The sequence below is a fragment of the Arachis duranensis genome, chromosome 2, assembly GCF_000817695.3.
Source record: "Arachis duranensis cultivar V14167 chromosome 2, aradu.V14167.gnm2.J7QH, whole genome shotgun sequence".
NCBI lineage: Eukaryota > Viridiplantae > Streptophyta > Magnoliopsida > Fabales > Fabaceae > Arachis > Arachis duranensis.
This window is the reverse complement of record NC_029773.3, coordinates 77,970,251-77,990,578: the sequence shown is the minus strand read 5'-3', so window position 1 is coordinate 77,990,578 and position 20,328 is coordinate 77,970,251. Positions and strand designations below refer to the sequence as shown.

General features: G+C 36.1%; 2 protein-coding genes across 2 annotated transcripts; both read right to left on the bottom strand.

The window, feature by feature from the left end:
* Positions 1-1,802: 1,802 nt before the first annotated feature.
* On the bottom strand, positions 1,803-9,270 carry LOC107474985 (E3 ubiquitin ligase PQT3-like). The gene is made up of 15 exons (XM_016094623.3): positions 8,246-9,270; positions 7,508-7,604; positions 7,211-7,295; positions 6,957-7,123; positions 6,545-6,621; positions 6,388-6,444; positions 6,118-6,274; positions 5,885-6,036; positions 5,526-5,690; positions 5,120-5,422; positions 4,981-5,022; positions 4,527-4,776; positions 4,324-4,446; positions 3,860-3,932; positions 1,803-2,475 (listed from the first exon to the last, which is right to left on the bottom strand). The coding sequence occupies exons 1-15, from the start codon at positions 8,409-8,411 to the stop codon at positions 2,032-2,034; spliced, it is 2,358 nt and encodes a 785-aa protein (XP_015950109.1). The 5' UTR covers positions 8,412-9,270; the 3' UTR covers positions 1,803-2,031.
* Positions 9,271-17,765: 8,495 nt separating this feature from the next.
* Positions 17,766-20,120, bottom strand: LOC107475065 (uncharacterized). Its single transcript, XM_016094714.1, has one exon. The coding sequence runs from the start codon at positions 20,118-20,120 to the stop codon at positions 17,766-17,768; it is 2,355 nt and encodes a 784-aa protein (XP_015950200.1).
* Positions 20,121-20,328: the final 208 nt, after the last annotated feature.

Sequence of the window (20,328 nt, the reverse complement as noted above, 5' to 3'; positions counted from 1 at the left end):
AGAATAAGAGAGATTTTGAGAAGAATTAAAGGAGAGAGATAATTTTATGAAGAAAAAATAAAAAAAATTATATAAGGACTATTTTGACTAATTTTTAAAATTTGAGGGATGAAAATAACTTTCGTCTAGACTTTCAATGACTATTTTGACTAATAAAAAACTTTTTTATATGTCAAGTGACACGTGTCATTGACCTGCCACTTGGCGTGTCACGTCATCGGCCGTGGCACTTAACGTGACACGTCATCGGCCGTGGCACTTAACGTGACACGTCATCATCCAATTGACGGAAGGACTAATTTGACTAATAGTTTATCTTTCAAGAACTAATTTGATTAAAAAAATCATTCGAGGACGAAAATGAAGATCGCGTGATCTTTTAGGGACAAATTTGAACATTAACCCAACAAATGCAATACAAATTTTTAAACTTTATACAAATAAGTACAATAGTTATAAAAAAAATTCTTATAGCAAAAAAAATTATATTTTATAAAAATATTTATGTTGATCATTCTTTAAAAATTTTTCAATTCGTTTTAATTTAAACAAAGTTTCATTCATCAATGATATTAAATTAGGCTAAATATAACATCACCTACTTGAAATTCATCATACATATAGGACCAAATTTTCAATTACTATATTTATGGTATGAACTCATATAAGGCACTAATATGAAATTTGAAACGTTAGTTTATAAAGATTCAGTCTCTACTTTTTCTATCCAAGACAAAACCAATTTTAAAATTATTATATAAAAAATATTTTGGTATTTTTATGTTTAATGTAAAAAATATTTACTTTTTAAAAAAAATCTGGAGTTTCAATATTTTAAAATTAAAAATCAAATTTTAATTTGTAATACAATTAAACAATTTTATAGGTAAAAGGACATTTTTTATTTTTTTATATTTTATAATATCAAATATTATTTATTTATGATTAACAAATTAAATTACTAACTGTTTAACTTATTTAAGTTACAAAAAAAATTAAATTACTAATTTGATGGCACTAAATATTTGTATGTAAAAAGAGGAGATTTTAAATTCAAATCTTTATTTTTTATCATATGTATATGTATTTTTATAGAAATATAAATTTTATATTAAGAGTGTAAGTTTTGCTAATATATTATTTTTTTATTAATTTTAAAAGAATTAAAATTAGACCGTAATCAATATATGTGTAACCTCTTTGTCTTTAATTACTATATTAATTTAAGATCAAAGAAAGATTGAAATTTTTTATTTTAAATATATAAAAGACAATTAAAAGATTGACTATGTTTACTTAATTAATAGAATTATATGAATAATAAATTAAATAATATCATCGTATTATTAATAATTGTATTATTCATTATATATGTAGTTACCAATATTTATCTACTAATCAATTTAAATAGATACAAATTACATAGTTTGTAAATAACAATTTTAAATTTGATATTTACTTTTGCGCGGTGATAATTTTGTTAAAAGATATGAATTAATTATATTATTTTATTAAACACGTATCTATCACAAACAAATTCATATTTTTTTATTAAATTTATACTTATAGTTATTAGTCTAATTAGGCTATCTTTCAATTCACTCATTATAAATTGATTTTATCAATTTAAAGACCACCTACATAATATTAAAATTTAGTATAGAAAAATCATCATAGCCACAAAAATAGCATATTCTCTTTGATCCTTAAAGAACTAATTTATACTTTCTCGCCATAAACAAATTCTTTATTTTTTTCTAACACTTGATTGAAAGTAGTTTCCACAAATTTTATGACCAAAATTGAGAATAAATTTACTGATGGCTCAAATTGGCACATGAAAAGATGGAGTTCTAATAAAAGTAAAAAAAAAATAAAAAATAGTAACAAAATATACATTGATACACATTTTACATTTGTTTTTTATTTTCACCTACCATATCATATGCAATAAAACAGCAAACACTAACTACACAATAATTTCTTCGGCATTGCCATCAAAATTATTGTGACTTAGAATTTTATTACTATTCATCGTATACAAGTGCCTTGATGGCCTCCGTTTGAAATGCCGCTCATCATCACTGGACTCGTATTCAGAAATCGTGCTGCTCTTCCTGCCTTCATAGTAGGCTTTCGATGCTGCCTTGAGATGTGCTGAAGATGTGGCAGGGGACCAGCTGAAGCAGCTTCAGTTGTGTGAAAGGCAGATATCTTCCTCTTCTTGGTCATTTCTTCCTCAGCGGGGAAGCTTATGCGGGAGAAAACACTGTCCTTCTGCTTGCGGCCTGATGATAGATGATCATGGTCACGTTCACATTCCCGATCCCAATCCGCGTGGTAGTCAGCTTTTCTCTTGATAGGACGTGGAGGCTCCACCTCACGTGAAGACCGATCAGGTGACACACGTTCTGCACGGTGACGATGGGGTTGGGGACGGTGGTACTCACTACTTGGAGGTGCTGGAAGTAATTTCTGCATTGAAAAAAAGAACAAAAATTATTGTTTGAAACATGTCCGGTTTTAGTTTTTTTAATTATTATTATTATTTTTTGACCTTTCTCTTGAAACCACAATATTCCATGATAATTTCCAATGACAATAATATTATAAATAATAATATGTAAGCAACATAGCCACACCAATCACGTTTTCTTTCTATATATTAAGGAACACTAACACAAACAGAAATATGGTCACCCAAATAAATTCAATTAAGGAAGATAGCCTAAGAGTGACTTAGAGGACAATTAAAAGCTCCCTTTCATATTCATTTTCCAAAAACCACTCTTCATGTGCACAAGGTTTAAACATTTTAAAAGCACTATTGTGCATTCTAGTAATTCAAAAATCGATCTTTGCCAGCATTGCTACACATTTTGTACATTTCAAGCAGCGATAGGTTAGAATTATTCATTCTAACAGCTTATATTAACTAACTCCATCTTGGAACTTAAAAGGAATCAAGCAAGTGAAACATGAGTAACACACTAGTTTCAACGCACATGATATTCTTTTTCGCTCAAAACACATCAATTTAGGACACATAGTTTGAGCAGTTTGTGTTTGTTTTTGTTTGGCGCACAAGGTGGCACACTCATCCTTGTTACCCTTGTTACAACTAATATAGACTAGAAGTTTACCTCTCAAAAGGCAGATCTATGACATGACAAGAATGACAAATAAAAAATTTAACTTCCACAAAACAGACCAACAATATACTGACTCAAGTTTGTTTTATGTTCGAAAAAATAAATAATGCAGTACAGACCATGTATTAGTTATTAAAACCATATAGACAAAAATTAGGAATGTTAAATTTTAATCACTATACCCTGCCCTCATTAGTGGACAACAATTATGAACAGAACCCTTACAACCAGGATAAAAGGCATAAATCTAAACGTATCATGGGTCAGAATATCGAAAAACAATAGTCCATAAATGATTGCTAAAGAGACACTGAACCCAGAGAGAGCATATAAATTTAATCACATTACTGTTACCATCCAAGTGCAGCAATGCAACTCTAATCTAGTTATACCAATTCCCTTTTAGTCAACTTTAAACCAACCAGTGGCTGTTGATTAGAGATATATGGTTCTGAGAGGGCACTGCTCCCTCAACCATTTATGACCAACAAGAATAGAACTCTGTAAAACAAGCAAGACTAACTGCTAAAGACTACTATCATCATTTAAGAAGCCAAAACAGTGAATGGCATCATCTAAAGCAATTACTGTTCAAGCTCAAGGTTCAAGTTTCTACCAAAATTTAGTGGGAAAAACCTAGAAAGGTAAATGATGCACACAAGTCCACAGATAAATAAAGGCAAAATAAGAGAACAAAAAGCACATACAGTTTCTGATTTCATAGGAACATCCCCAATACTGCTCGCTTCCCTACCAAAATCTCGATCTTTGGAGAAATCCCTATTTCATTAAAGAAACAAACTCATTAACAATGATAAACAAAACAGAAATACCTCGAAAATAACCCACATAAAATTGGGTGGCGCTCATAACTATTTATAGGATATATATTTTTCGATCCAACTATTGGATCACACTAACAAATAATAAAGATCATCTATAACACATTTTACCAAAATCAAACATTAACAAACATGTAATAGAAGACCTCTTTTATCTATGTATATTTTGAACAAACATATTACATTATTTTCAAGTGCATAAAAGATATAACAAATGATTTTAGATTGACAAAATATTTTTAAGATGATCTATAATATATAAGTTTCTAATCCAATGGTTGATTTTTTAAAAAATTACAGGAATAAAAAGTTGAACAGTGAATATTTACCTATCAATCCGTTTCTCATTTTCACGCCTTCTCCAACGATCAGCTTTCTGAGCTTCAAACTCCTCTCTACTCATAACTGGAGGTGGAACATTCATCCCCATGCCATACTCAGCAGCAAGATCCCTAAACAATAATTTAGCTTTCTAAAATAGTAATTATCTAAATATGCAAGACAAATTTTGATAATAAAAAAAGGTACATACCTATGAGGTGGAACAACAGGCATCATGTAGCCCTGCATGCCAAATGGATCATGAGGCAGACCACCTGCAAATGGCATGTCCAAGGGGCCCAGGCCATAACCCATCATTTGCATCGGGCCACCATATGGTCCCATAAATCCTTCCATACAAGGTTGCATGCCATTCCAGTATGAATTGTAACCAGGTGCTGGGCCCATTGGCATCATGTAGCCCTCAGCCCCAAGGTCGTGTGGGGTTTTCCACTGAAAATCTGCCAAGAGATAAAAATAATTTGACATTGTTACAATTAACATAAATAGAGGTAAAAAAAAAAAAGGACCTCTGTATTGTACTCCTCCTCCGAATGTTCAAGCAGCAATCCGGTTTGCAAAGTTTAATATAAAGGAAAAGTTACAGATACATGTCCAGATTTGAACATAAATATATAGATTCAAATGCAGGAGAGTAGATTTACCATTTGCAGGCAAATGGACTTTCTTCCTTTTTTTCTTCTTTCCTGCAAAGTTGAAAGTTGAAACTACAAATGAGATTGTCATCAAAGAAAATAAATTATTACATGTCTTACACACGATGTCATAAGCAATCTACATTACCTGCCTCGGCAGGAACCATTTTTTGCTGGACTTCCTCCTCAACCAACTGAGCACTCCCTTGTGAGGCTGGTTCCTTTACACTCGTCGACTCATGTGTAGCTTCACTTACATCAGGCATTCTGGGCTTCACTTGCTCTGATGTTTGCAATGGAGCTGGAGCAGAAACTGTATTTTTATCATCAACAGTTTCCGGTACATTTGTCATTCCTTCATGAACAAGTGAAACCTTTGGTTCTCCCTTAGATGCAGCCGATGAGGTTGGAGATGGAAGCTTCAGTTGTGGACAACGAGCAGACTCCATATCTGGAAAGGAGGTGAAAACAATTGCAATTTGCATGTTAGTTTCAATAAATTTTTAACCAAATAAAGTCCACGTAAGAGTCACATGATAAATTGTTTCAATAACCTTGAACTTGAAAGGTGCTCCCAGCATTTTCAGCACTGCTATTGCCTGACTCCAATATACGATTAATAGTATCTCTTAGGGTCTTATTTGGTAAAAGATCATCTGCAAGAATATTTGTTGCACCACATATGCACATGGACTTGGAGATAATATAGTCCCTAATACCTGAAAAGAATTTTCAGAATGATATTTACAAAACTTCATCTGAGATGTTTGTACATCGGGAAGAAATGATGAGGAGAGATTATATCATCTAAAGCATTCTTTACTTGCTTAATGAAGAATTACAAGCTTAAAAACGTAAGTATTTACTCAAATTCTAAGAACCAGGACTTCTTCAGGAAGACAAAGAAACATACATTTGTCACAAAAGCTTTTAAAACAGCACTTGCTTGTCAGCATAGCATCTTTCATCACATCGTTGCACAAGGGGCAGTGAAGCTCAGGTGGTAGATCCCCAACAGAACGAGTCGTGGAAGGTAAACCTTCTATTTCTTTCTCAAAAGCAGCCCTGTTTAGCAGGATTAGGTGAGAAATACAATATTAGTCCTACATATGACAGAATGGAGACGAAGAACCAACATGTACTCACTCATTTGGCTTCAATACAGCTACTGAACCATTTGGTAGAGCATAGGAACCTTGTGGGTTCACCATCAGCATGGATCTCGGAATACCAGTAGGTTGTTTAACTCTCTTGATGTCATAATTTGGATCACCGTTTGTAGGGCAGTGCTGAATAAAATGGCCTAAAAAAAAAGTTTAATAAGTAAGCTAAGCATAACCGACAATGCCATCCAGCAATTTAAGCAGATTTAGATCCCTTTTTTCTCCCTGATAATAATAAGAGTCTAGGATATACCAGGAACCTTGCACCTGTGACATACATAGCCTTGGGGAGGTGTTTTCCGCTCCAGCCCTGCTCAGTAAGTGAATAAGCATTAGAACGGTAATATCAAAATCTGTATTCAAAGCAGGCAGTGACTCAAACTTGTATAGAATAGGAAAAGGAGACTCACCAAAACCACGACCACCCCCCATCCGTCCACCCATACCTCTTCCAAAACCTCTACCAGCACCAAAGTCCGATCCTGGACTGCATGCCAAAAGGAAACGTTAGATATGGCCAAGTCTAGAGTGACAATGATTTCACCAAAACAGAGCGCATTTGGTATGTGAAATGAAATTTTCTGCAGAAATCCTTATGCAGGAATGATGGTCAATAAGAAATAACTGCTCCTCTAGTACAGGTGCTGATTCCAGAATGAGCAATCCCTTCCACCAGAAACTATTGACCATATTATTGCAGGTGAAAAAGAATACGAAGTTACTTATTAGTAATTCATATTCAAATTTACAGTCATCATCGCTTTTTATGCTGATTCCAAGAATAAAGAAAGACAACTGAAGGAAAGTGAATAGTTTACTCACCGTTGCCAATCCAAGGCGGGAGTATCAATCAAAGCCTTTATCTTACTTTCTTCATCAGCTTTGCTGGTTGGAGGAGCTTCAGGAATTAAGTTGCTTGATTGAATGGGTGGTACATCAGGAATCGCATACAAATCATTTCCAAATTCATCCCAATCAGAATCTTCTGGCTGTCATGTTATGAGAAGGTAAATAAAATAGGAATGAAGTGGAATTGTTTATTAAATAAAACACATGGAAAGCAAAAAGGGACTTACATATTTTACAGCAGATCCATCTTCAGCTGGTAAGCTGCTGCTTTCAGGTTCGGCTTCCATAGCCGTATTTTCCACCTTTTTTTGCCTGCAAAAGCCAAGGAAAGTAGCAACTCAACGCAGAATTTTTCTCACAAATCAAAAGGGTAGTTTCTTGGGAAAACTGTGTGACTACAACGTGAAGTATCAAGATGAGAATAGCAAGCCCATGACTGCCCATTTCAAGAACCAACATGCATGATGCATGACAATAGTCCAAAAACCAACAACAGTAATAAGATTAAAGGTTAGAGATAATACTCTAGTTCAGTAACAATTGGTAAACGTGGCGGACCAGGAACCCGACGAATTAACACCGAGGTATTTTTAGGAATCAGCATTGCTTCATCAAGATATTCTGAAATTTCAAAGAGACAGAGCAGCTATAAAACACTGAATATGCAATTCATCAAGGCAATTATATATATTAACTACCACGCTGCAAATCCTGCAAGGTTTGGGCGCTTGTAATTCCTACAACTAGCTTACAACCTCACTGGAACTCAAATTCTCAACACCCTGGCCTACATTCTAAGCATTTTAACTTTGAGGGTTTCCTATTCGCTCGTTGTCTTTTCGTTTGATTTTTGCAATAGAAGAGGTGGAGGCCAATGTTAGTCAAATAAAAAACACTACAAAAACCAAGAATTTCATCCTAAAGTGATTCTCATGTACTGACAGTGTAATCTTATATATTTATTAACCAATAGAATTCATGAGAATTGCCTATTTAACTGTCAATCACAACACAACAATTCCCTGATTTTTATTGGAGATCAGTGTAAAACAGCACTGTCAGTGCATGAAAATAAAACATCAAATTCAACTTGAACATCACGAACTCCTGAAAGCCAAGACTAGAAAAAATGTTTACTTTTGAGAGGAACATGATAAACACCGAGAGTTTAACCACGAAAGCCCTTCTCAAAGGCAAAGAGAATGCAATAGTTCCATATTTTAATTTTACAATAGTTTTAATTAAAAAGTCTCAGAACCAACCTTCATTGGTCTGGGCGTTGGTTACCACGAGATCAAAATCGGTACCCCTGCCTAAATGCTTGGATTCGAATATTTTTTCTTTCAATGTTCCAACAGAGATGAAAGGACCGTCCATGGGAATTGAATCATAATCTCTTGCACTCTTAAATTTATAATACACCGCCATGGTATATTTATTCTTTCTATTTAAAAAAAGATTAAGATCAATGATAACAAAAATAAGCGATGAATTAAAAGGGCCTCTGAAATTCCAAAACTAGAATGGCCCTTGATACTAAATAAATCAAAACAAAAAGTACAATGCTATATCCAAAGCTCTATTTCTTTTTTCTTCTTTTCTCTGTTTTTGTCCTCCACTTGCAAATTACTAGGGTTAAGATCGATCAAATCGAACCCACAAGGCCGAGGCTGAGGCTGAGAGCACGAACACTACTAGAATTCTCTTCTGCCAGCAAAAATCAACGCGGAATCTTGAAGTTCTTTACAAAATTCCGTTACGCATTCAGAATCTCCGCTGATTCAGATTCCGTCGCAGCCGCTCTCAATGAAAACCATCACAAATCAGAGTATTCCGAATACGACCGATCCAAGAGAAGAATCTCCGTCGAAGCCCTCTATGAAAACAGAAACCACCGTGGCACTGGTACAGCGACAGTTAGGAGCTGAGCGATGCAATCGTCGAATCGATAGCAGGAAGAACAGCAACAATTTCCGACGGTCGCGCTTCGACAACCGACCCAACTCGGGGAAGAACGTGAAGGAGGCGAAACTGAGAACTCGGATTTGGATGAGCCTCTGCGATCGAAATTCTCGAATGAGAGAATCACAAACAACTCCGTGTGCGGTTGCAGAGCTGGAATCGGAGATCGATGGTGGAGGATTGAAGGAGAAGGGGAGAATGATTAATTAGGGTTAGGGTTAGGATTAGAATTGGGAAAAGTTTAGCTTTGAAGGGAAGTGTTTTTCGATGGGTGAGCGCCTATAAAGGGAACGGAAGTGTCCAATTATGGTGGTATGATTTTGATGGGCCTTTTATTGTAATAATGTATACCTACGTGTTTGTGGTGATGTTTGGATCGGTTCTGAGTAAAAAATTTATTCGATTCGAACATTATGTTTATTTGTAGTGCGATTTAGATCGGATGATTTTTAAAAAAGAAATTGATTCGATTCGATCCAATTTCAAGCGGTTTGCATTGGATTGGCAGTTTTGTAAATTAAAAAAATTAAATATATATATAATAAGTCTCAACATCAAATTTTAAATAACCAACAATGACATAGCAAGTCTTAATAATATCTTAAAAAATCAACCATAACATAACAATAGAAATAAAATTATAAGTTAATTAAAATAAATAAATAAATCACATTTTAAACATAAAACATCTATTAAATAATAATAATACATGAAAAATATAAAAATGTATAATAAATTGAATATGTTATAATATAATTGTAAAAATAATAACAAAATAATAATATTATAATACATTGTGCAGTTTGGATTGGATTTGATCGGTTGTGAAAAGTGTATCTGAAATCCGATCCGATTCAGCGGTTTGCAAAAAATAAGATCCAATCAAATCTGAATTAGTGCGATTTTAATCGATTTTCAGTTTGAATTGAATTGGATGAACGGTTTAATTTGGATCAGTTTAAATTTAAATACTCCTAATTAGTAGTGATTTTTTTTTTTTAGAAAATAAGGGGAATATATATAATGTTGAAAAGAAATATATCAAATAAATGACTATTATACTTTATTGTTTAGGTAAACAACATGTTATCGATTAAATTTCTCGTATTTAAAGTTTTTAATGAATTGAAGATTCAAAAATCTATTCTATCTATTCTATTATATAAAAATCAGAAATATGCACTTAATGATGAAGCTGACGTAACATGTTCTTAAAAATGTTTTTCGATTTAATTATTTTAACTAACTCAATATAATTTATAAATCACTCTAATTTATAATATTCAATAAAATAATTTGTAAATCACTTTATATTATATATGTATTAACGAAATATTATATATGTTTTAGTGTGTTAATTAAATATTATATGCACACAAAAAAATAAATACAAAGATGATTTATATAATATTAATAATATTATATTAGCACGATGATTTTTTTTGTTTTGATATCATATAGTATTGATCATGATAATATTATTATATAGTATTATATAAACTTTCTAATATTAGTATAGAAAATTGGAAAATTATTCCTTATGACAATCACTCTTTGTGGAATAGTGTCTCTTTTATATAGTATTGATAATTGTTACTTAATTTAAAGTAATTGTATGTCGGTATCTTAAATTTATTTTTCAATAACGAAATAAATAGATAAATCTGATTGAATTGAATGATTATATAAAATCTATTCTATCTATCTATCTATCTATTCTATTATATAAAAATCGGAAATCTACATTTAATGATGAAGCTGACGTAGCATGCTCTAGAGAGTGTTTCTCGATTTAATTATTTTAACTCATTTAATATAATTTATTACCATGACTTAATTATATCAGCTAATTGATTTGATTAGATGTTTAAATATCAATATAATTTATTATAATATATATTACTTGTACGCACCGAAAAATAAATACAAAAATGATTTATATAATATTGATAATATTATATTAGCGCGGTGAATTTTTTTTTTTGTTTTGATATCAAATAGTATTGATAATGATAATATTATTATATAGTATTATATAAATTTTCTAATATTAGTATAGAAAATTGAAAAATTATTCCTTATAGCAATCACTTTTAGTAGAATAGTGTCTCCATTATATAGTATTGATAATTATGGTTTAGTATTATATAAACTTTCTAATTAGTATAGAAAATTGGAAAATTATTCTTTATGGCAATCACTCTTAGTAGAATAGTATTGATAATTATTGTTTAATTTAAAGTAATTGTATGTCGATATCTTAAATTTATTTTTTAATAATGATCTAAATAGATAAATCTAATTGAATTGAATGATTATATAAAATATTTTATATTATTAATATATTAAGATTAAATTCATTTTTTTGGTACAGAATTTTATAGGTGAATTTTATATAAAATTAAGTTATTTTTATTTTTTTTATTTGTTTGATTTGTGTTACTTTATTTAATTTTAAGTAGTTTAATATTTACAATTACCGCCAGTATGATATTTTATAAAATATAAAAATCAATTTTGTTTTATAATTTAAATATCAATGTTTGAGTTAATTTTAATTTAATTTTTTTAAATTAATGTTATCTTTCATTTAGATCTTAATTAATTTAAAATACAAAAATATTAATCTATTTTTTCTTTAAATAATAATAACTTTAATTTATTTACTGTCTTTTTTATATATATTTTATTTAGCAAAGATAATATATGGATTAGGATGGAGTTAAAAGACATTCTATATGATACATGTTTAGTACTGATAAATTCATATGAAATAGAAGAGAAGAAAATAAAAAGCTAAAGAACACTGAGTTAAATGGTATAAACAGATTTATTGAAGTCAAGTATCTGTGTGTTCTCATATCTCAATTCATTTTTCAAAGTTCAAACACATTTTAAATGTATGAATTTTAATTATATTTGTTTTTTCTCTCTTCAATAAATACTACCATCTCTTCCTATTTTTACTATAGAATTGTGTTTTATTTAAGAAACACAAAAAAATGTAAAAACAAAAATCAATAAAGAAATGAAAACTGTTATTATATTTTAAAAAATTAAATGCTCTTTTAATTAAATATCTATGTAATTCCTCTCTAGATATGAATTGTATTTTAATATTTTGAGTGGTAAATATAAAAAAAAAATATATAATAGATAAGTTAAAATAACGAATAATGAGATATTTATCTATCTATCTATTCTATTATATAAAAATCAAATTTTTGTACTTAATTATAAAGTTGACGTGATATGCTTATTAGAATGTTTCCTGATTTATTTCTTTTAACTGATTAAATACAATACATTACGGTGGATTAATTATATCAACTAATTAATTTGATTAGATATTTAAGTATCACACAATTTAATATTATGTATATCAATTAATTGAATATAATTGTAGAGTATAACCAGGATCAATTAGATCAATTAGCATTATTCAACATATATAAATATTTATTATAGGATATTACGTCTTTATTATTTCGATTCTCTTATCACTTATAAATACCCTTCTGTATTGTATTATTCTACACAACTTGAATACTCACAAATCTTTTTTCTATTGCTCCATCTCCCATTTCTAACATGGTATCAGAACTATGGAATCCTCCTTGAGGAGGATAAATTGATTTTCTTACGGTGAAATCACCGTACTTTTCATATTTTTCTTTCGTGTCATTTTTTCCTTCTCTTTTGTCAATACTTTAATACTTTTTTGACCCCACCGATTAGCTCATCCACTACTTACTTATTCTCATGGAGAAACCATATATTTTTCGTCACCTTCCGATAGTTTGTCATCTCTTCATACTTTGTTACTTTTCAATAGTTTTCCGGCAATTCGCCATCTTTTCAGCAGTTTTTTGACAGTTGGCCACTCTTGCGACAGTTCCGTCTGCGTTCTCTTTTGCCAGTTCCATCTATGTTCCCTTTCGGCAATTTCGTCTATGATTCTTTCCGATAATTCCGTCTGCGTTTTCTTGTGACAATTCTGTCTGCGCTTCCTTCAAGCAGTTCCATCTGCACTTGTTCTTTCAATTTATATATTTTTTATTTAGTTGTTTCAAATAAGTTTCAAACTCAAGTTGTCACTTGAGTTTGAGGGGAATGTTAGAGTATAATTATGATCAACTAGATCAATTAGCATTATTTAACATATTTGAATATTTATTATAGGATATTACGTCATTATTATTTCGATTCTCTTAGCACCTATAAATACCCTTCTATATATTGGATCATTTTACACAACTTGAATACACACAAACATTTTCTCTACTGCTCTCTCTTACCATTTCTAATAATAATAAATACAATTTAATTTAGTTAGAAGTTCATTATTTTATAGTCTTCTATAAAATAATTTTTTTATCACTTTAGATATTTTAACTTTTTTTATTTTTTTTTCTCTTTACATGTAATTTTGTTGTACGTTAACTTTGTTTATTTAATGATGAAATATACTCATATTAATTCTATCATATAATAGTTTATTTTTCACCTATGTATTTTGATTTGTATAGTTACTATTGATCTTACTGTTTTCGATATTATTGTTTTCATTTTCTTGAATTGTTCTTTATTTTTTTATGACTTAATAATTTTTTATAAAAAAAAAGCAAAGAAAAGAAAAAAAGATGGCCCATTTTCTTGAATTGTTCTTTATTTTTTTTATGACTTGATAATTTTTTATAAAAAAAAAGCAAAGAAAATAAAAAAAGATGGCCAAAAACAAAGATTAGAAGCCTAAAGCAGCAACATCATTCATCAGTATTATTATTATTAATATGAACTTTATTATTTCTTTTCTAACATTCTTTAATACAAGTTTCCTTTCTTTTTTTTTAATTATTATTAATACTTTTATTCTTTTTTTCTCTAATTATAAATCTCTTTATAATAATTTTTTGATAGGATATTGATTTGGTCTAATAAATTTTTTTCTCTATTTTTTGTCAAAAATAATTTATATTAGGAAAAAAAAGATACAAATTAAATTTTAAAATTCAAATTTAAATAAGATGTGCAAAGGATAACTATTAAATTCATTTGGTCGATTTAAACACTTTGTATTATCGTCATTGAAAATTTTAAATACTATTATAAAATTCTAGATATATATTTTTATTTTACTATACTTAAATTATATATTATACGGTGTATTTGAAGAGTTTCATCTTTTTTAAAATAAGTGTGACATTATATACTCTTTTAGATACAATAAATGAATAATAAAGTTAAAGTGAGTAACAAAATTGATTATTGTACAAGATGTCTCTGGTACGGGTTGAAGGATGGACCGGGAACCTGCGTGTCGAGGCGAGGGCCGGATCACTTGACAGGAGCAAAAAGGGGGAGATACCTGCAAAGACACTCCGACGCTCAAGTCAGAATGGATCTGAGAGGTGTAAAGTGTGAGGAATGAATGAATACCTGGAGAGACCTAGGTCCTCTATTTATAGGTGATGGTGAATATCTTATCTTATCTTATCTTAGCTAAGATAAGGGAGACGTTTGAATTCGAAAGTCGGTTTAGGAGTTCTAGAGGGCCGGTTTTGAGCCTTCTAGTAGAGAGAGGCGGGTCGAACCCGAGGTGCCGGGTTCGGGCTCAGCCTCGGGTCCGGGATCTGTGGGCTGGATCCGTAACAGTTGCCCCCGCAGCGGGAGAGCGAGCGAGGTCGGTCTGTCGCTGGGAGATACTGTTTTTACTGCGGGTTTAGGCCTTTAGTTTTTCTAGGATGGCCGTTTGGTTCTTTTAAGATGAGGTCGGCGGGTCGGTTTCATTTTGTGGAAGATTCGTCTGACCGTTTTGGTCTGGCGTGACTCTTCTGTGTCTGCTGCGCCCGTTGCGTTCTTCGAGGCGTGATTTAGTAATTGCTTTTTCCAAGGAGGCATTTATTGTAAGGGGACGTTTTCCTTTTTTGCCCTTACGTTCGTTTTGCTTTCTAGGGGGTATTTGCGTTATTTCACTTTTTCAAAACCGTTTTGGTTTTCTTCCTTCAGTTCCCTCGTTTGCTTCATTTCTCTGTTTGCTTTCTTCTTCCGAAGGAGCATCTTCTACTTTCCTTTCGCACTCTGTGGTTTTGGTTGGTCTTCTGCTGCGGCATTTTCTCTTTGGATTTACTTCCTTCGCCTCATCAGGTTGGTGTTCTTTGTTTCCTTTTGTTTCCTCTGTTTTGTCTTTCTTTGCATTTTTTGTTTCGTCTCTACTTTGTGTAGATTTAGGATTGTATAGTGGTAGATAGTTCTGTTGGGGTAGTGGATTCCGTAAGGGGGGCGAGTGCCACCGTATAATTGGTGGTATATGGTGGTGGTGTTTATTTTTGGTTTCATCCGCCATTTTCTGCCGTGAGGTGTGGCTGACGGTGGTGCTCGTCGCTATTTGGGTGTCCCCGATCTTTTCTCTTGGGTCACTAGTGATGTCTGGGGGACGCCGTCGCAGATGACGGAGGTGGACCTCCAACGGCTCCGTGATGAAGGGGCTGTTTGTGGGGGTGGCAATGCTGAACGCCACTATGGGCTTTCTCTTCCTGGGGTTGACGAGAGGGTTTGCTATACCAATCTCGATTCTCCGACTGTGCCGGATTGGATGTGGGTGTACGAGGCGATGTTTACCCGGCTTGGTGTTCGGCTCCCTTTTTCCCCGTTTGTTCAACAGTTATTGAACCGGTGTTCCGTGGCGCCGTCCCAGTTGCATCCGAATAGTTGGGCGACGATACGGTGTTTCGAGCTTGTGTGTGAGTTTTTGGAGCTTCCTGCGACGGTAAACGTTTTTCTTTTTCTCTTCTTGTGTATCCTTCCGACCAAGGAGGGGAAGCACAAGAAAGGGTATGTATCTTTTAGAGCTCAGCCTCATCGTCGGGTCTTCGGGTTGTATGAAGATTCCTTTCATGGTTTTAAGAGCGGATATTTTAAGGTTCGTCCTGCAAGGGGGCATCATCCTTTTTGGTTGACACTTGAGGGTGAGCGGCGGTTCCCTACTTATTGGAACTTTAAGGCGGGGCCGTCAGTTTTTACCAGGGTTTCGCAAGAGTTCTTGTCTTCGGAGGAGCGGGATATCGCTCTTGTCTTGTGGCAATTGTTTGGGGAGCGTCCTCTTAATCCTCGGAATGTGATGGGTGATCCTGTTGCCTGTCGGTTGTATGTTGGTGTGTGTCTGTCCTTTCTTTGCTTTTTATATTTGTTTCCTGTTTTTGTAACTTGGGATTTTATTTGTTTTTCTTTCAGTTGAGATGGCTGGTGGTTTGACTTCCTTGGCGCGGCTGAAGGCAGCGATGGCCCGGGAGGAGGGGTCGTCGTCTCCCACTACTCCTGTCTCTAACCCCGTCGTGGGATCGCAGGCCGTTTCTCAGGAAGTAGTTTCTTCAGGCGTGCGGGTCGACGCTCAGGTGTCTCCTTATCCTCCGAATTCGCCTGAAGTCGTCGTGGTGTCGGCTGCTGAGGCTTCTCGGAAGAGAAAGAGGCCGGAGGAGCCGAGCAGCGAGAATTTTGAGGGAGAGGGTCTCGTGCCTAGTGTGATGGACCGGCGTTTTGATGCCCCGGGGTTTATTGATCAACACTTGATGCCTGGAACGAAGCCATTTTTTGATGGCTGTGATGTTTCGTTCCAGGCTAGTTTGGTGTATCGCGCCCTTCTTCGGTCCACTGTTGTCGTTCGGAAGGCTGAGCCCGTGATGGCTCAGGTTGGTTTGTTGTATAAAAAACTCCGTCACTCTCAGGCTGAGGTGGCCAAGCTGAAGGAGATCGAGATTGCGAGGGAGAAGGCAGTGAAGTCTTCTGAGGAAGCCGGGACAGAGATTCTCCGGCTTTCTGAGGTCGAGACTTCACTTCTTTCCCAACTAGGTGAGGAGCGGCGGAAGGCTTCTGATGCGAGTTCTCAGGCTGCCGTGCTTCTCGGTGAGTTGGAGGCTCTGAAGGCTGAGGTTGCTGTCTTGAAGCGGGAGAAGACGGAGTTGCTGGCTGATGCCAAGGGTGCGATTGCTGCTACCGAGGAGACGATGAAGGCGCAGGCCCTGGTGTTGGCTCCGGGTGTGGATGTGTCCGTGATGGGAGCTTTTAAGACCGTTCGCGATGGCCAGATAGTCGACCTCGAGTAGTTTTACCTTTGTAATTTCGCTTTTTGTTTTTAGACTTTTGTTTTGTTTTTTGGATGGCCATAGGCCGTGTAATTGCTACTTCGTAACATTGGATTTTGGTTTATGACATTTTCGGCCGTTCGGGCCTTTGTATGTTCCGTTTTGTGGTATTCTTGGCCGTTCGGGCCTCTTTTTTATGATATTTTCGGCCGTTCGGGCCTTTCGTGTATTCCGTTTTAATGGTATTTTTCGGCCATTCGGGCTTTTAAGCTATTCCGTTTTATTGGTTTTCTCGTACCGTCGTTTGGTCGGGTTTTTCGTGGATATCCGTGTGTTGGGCCTGGGGGGTGATCGGTCCCCCAGTAGTGGCCGTATTTTTGTTCCGTTTGATATTTAAGTGAAAGTTAAAGTTCAAAAAATTGTAGGATGGGAGGATACATAAGCAATTAAAAGGGGGATGTCCTAGTTTAGGTTGGCCTACGTGTAGTATCGCCGTAAATTGGCGGCGTTCCAGGTCCTCGGGACTTCGTCGCCGTTGAGCCGTTCGAGCTTGTATGCTTCCTTTCCGATTACCGTCTTGATTCTGCATGGTCCTTCCCAGTTGGGAGTGAGTTTCCCTTCCCCTAGTGTCGGGTGGCCGATATCGTTTCGTCGCAGGACGAGGTCGTTGGTTGCGAATTCTCGTCGGATGACGCCGTGGTTGTATCTTAAGCTGATTCTTTGTTTTAAGGCTAGCTCTTTAATATGAGCTACTGGGGCTTGGGTCTCCGATTTCAACCGGGATGACTGCCTCTACCCCGTATGTTAATCGGAAGGGGGTTTCTCCTGTGGTCATTTGCGATGTGGTTCGGTATGACCATAGGACCGATCCGAGTTCGTCGGCCCATAGTCCTTTGGCTTCGTCGAGCCGTTTCTTGAGTGCCTTAACGATTATTTTATTTGCGGATTCCATCTGTCCGTTTGTTTGGGGGTGTTCTACCGAGCTAAAACGGTGAGATATGCGTAGTCCTTCTAAGAATTCTCTGAACTTTTTGTCAGCAAATTGGGTTCCGTTATCCGAGATAACGATCTCAGGGATCCCGAATCGGGTGATGATCTGTCGTCGGAGGAATTTACGGCATTGGGCTGCCGTTATGGAGGCTAGGGGTTCGGCTTCGATCCACTTGGTGTAGTAGTCTATGGCGACGATGAGATACCTGAGTTGACCGGGAGCCGTAGGGAAGGGTCCAACGAGGTCGATCCCCCAGGTGCCGAATGGCCGTTCTGCCGATATGATGCTGAGCTGGTGTGGTGCGGCTTGGTGGATATTGGTGTGCTTTTGGCATTTGTCGCAGCTTTTAACTATTTGTATGGAATCCCGGATGACCGTGGGCCAGAAGTAGCCTGCTCTAATGATTTTTTGGGCTAATGTTTTGCCTCCGACGTGGTGGCCGCAGCAACCTTCGTGGATTTCGCGGAGTATGTACTCCGTGTTCTCGGGTTCGACGCATTTGAGCAGGGGTTGCGAGAATATGCGCTTGTATAGCTGTCCTGCAACGACGGTATAGTTGGCGGCTTCCCGTTTTATCCGTTTTCCCTCTTTGGGATCTGGCGGCAGTGTTTCGTCAAGGAGGTACTGTAGGATAGGGTGGGTCCAAGATCCTTGGTTCGAGAGTGTCAGATGAGCGTTCGTTGTCGTTGACACGGAGGGTGATCTGACGACTTCCTGGATTAGCAATTTGTTACCGTGTCCTGGTTTGGTACTGGCTAGTTTGGAAAGTAGGTCTGCCCTGGCGTTTCGTTCCCTAGGGACATGCTGTATGGTAACTCGCTCGAATCCTTCTTTTAGTTTGTTTACCTTGGCAAGGTATTGTTGGAGTAGGGGATCTCGTGTATGGTAGTCTCCGTTGATTTGGGAGCTGACTACCTGTGAGTCGGTGTTTGCCTCTAGGACCTTTGCTCCGACTTCCCGGGCTAGGGCTAGGCCTGCCAGGAGGGCCTCGTATTCTGCTTGGTTGTTTGAGACTGGGAACTCGTATCGTACTGACTGTTTGATCACGACTCCGTTTTGGCTTTCGAGGATGACTCCGGCGCCTCCGGAGGTGATGTTCGAGGAGCCGTTGACGTGTAGTTTCCATGATTCGGGGGTGGAGTCTCCTGGTGTCATTTCAGTGATAAAGTCGGTCATGGCTTGTGCTTTGATCGCGTATCGGGGTTCGAACTTGATATCGAACTGGGATAATTCGATGGACCATGCTAGCATTCTACCGGCTAGGTCGGGTTTTTGTAGTACCTGCTTGACCGCTTGGTCGGTTCGGACCGTCATGGAGTGAGCCTGGAAGTATTGTCGTAGGCGCCGGGAGGCTATAAGAAGTGCAAAGGCCAGTTTTTCTAAGCGTGAGTAGTGAGTTTCCGTATCCTGTAGGACTTTGCTTATGAAGTATACGGATTTTTGTTCTTTTTTCTCGTTTTCCCGGATGAGCGCTGCCGCGAGTGCCTCCTCCATTATGGAGAGGTGCAGGTAGAGTGTTTCTCCCGTCAGGGGTTTGGCGAGGATTGGTGGTTCCACTAGTACTCTCTTGAAATGTTGGAACACTTCTTCACATTCCGTCTCCCATTTGAAAGGGGCTCCTTTTTTCATTAGTTTGAAGAAAGGGATCGCTTTTTGAGCCGATGCTCCGAGAAAGCGTGATAACGCTGTCAATTGGCCGGTGAGCTTTTGGATGTCTTCAAGGTTCTTTGGGCTCGTCATCTCGAGGACGGCGCGACATTTCTCCGGGTTTGCTTCGACTCCGCGTTGCGTGATCATGAAGCCGAGGAATTTTCCTGCCTCCATTCCGAAGGCACATTTTGTTGGGTTGAGTCGCATCTGGTGTTTTCGTAGGGTGCTCATTATGAGGTTGAGGTTGCTGACGAGTTGTTCGCCTGACTCAGTTTTGGCGAGCATGTCATCTATGTATACTTCTAGTTTGCTTCCTGATAGATCCTGGAACATTTTGTTGACGAGTCTTTGGTAAGTGGCTCCGACGTTTTTTAGGCCGAAGGGCATTACCATGTAACAATATGTTCCTTCGGGGGTGATGAATGCTGTTTTTTCTTCGTCAGGCCGGTGCATCGGAATCTAGTTGTAGCCAGAGTATGCGTCCATGAAGCTGAGGTATCGATGTCCGGACGCGGCGTCTACTAATCCGTCAATGCTTGGTAGAGGAAAGGCATCTTTTGGACAAGCTTTATTGAGGTCCGTGTAATCGACGCACATTCGTCATTTCCCGTTAGATTTCTTCACCAGTACGACGTTGGCTAACCAGGTCATGTACGGGAGT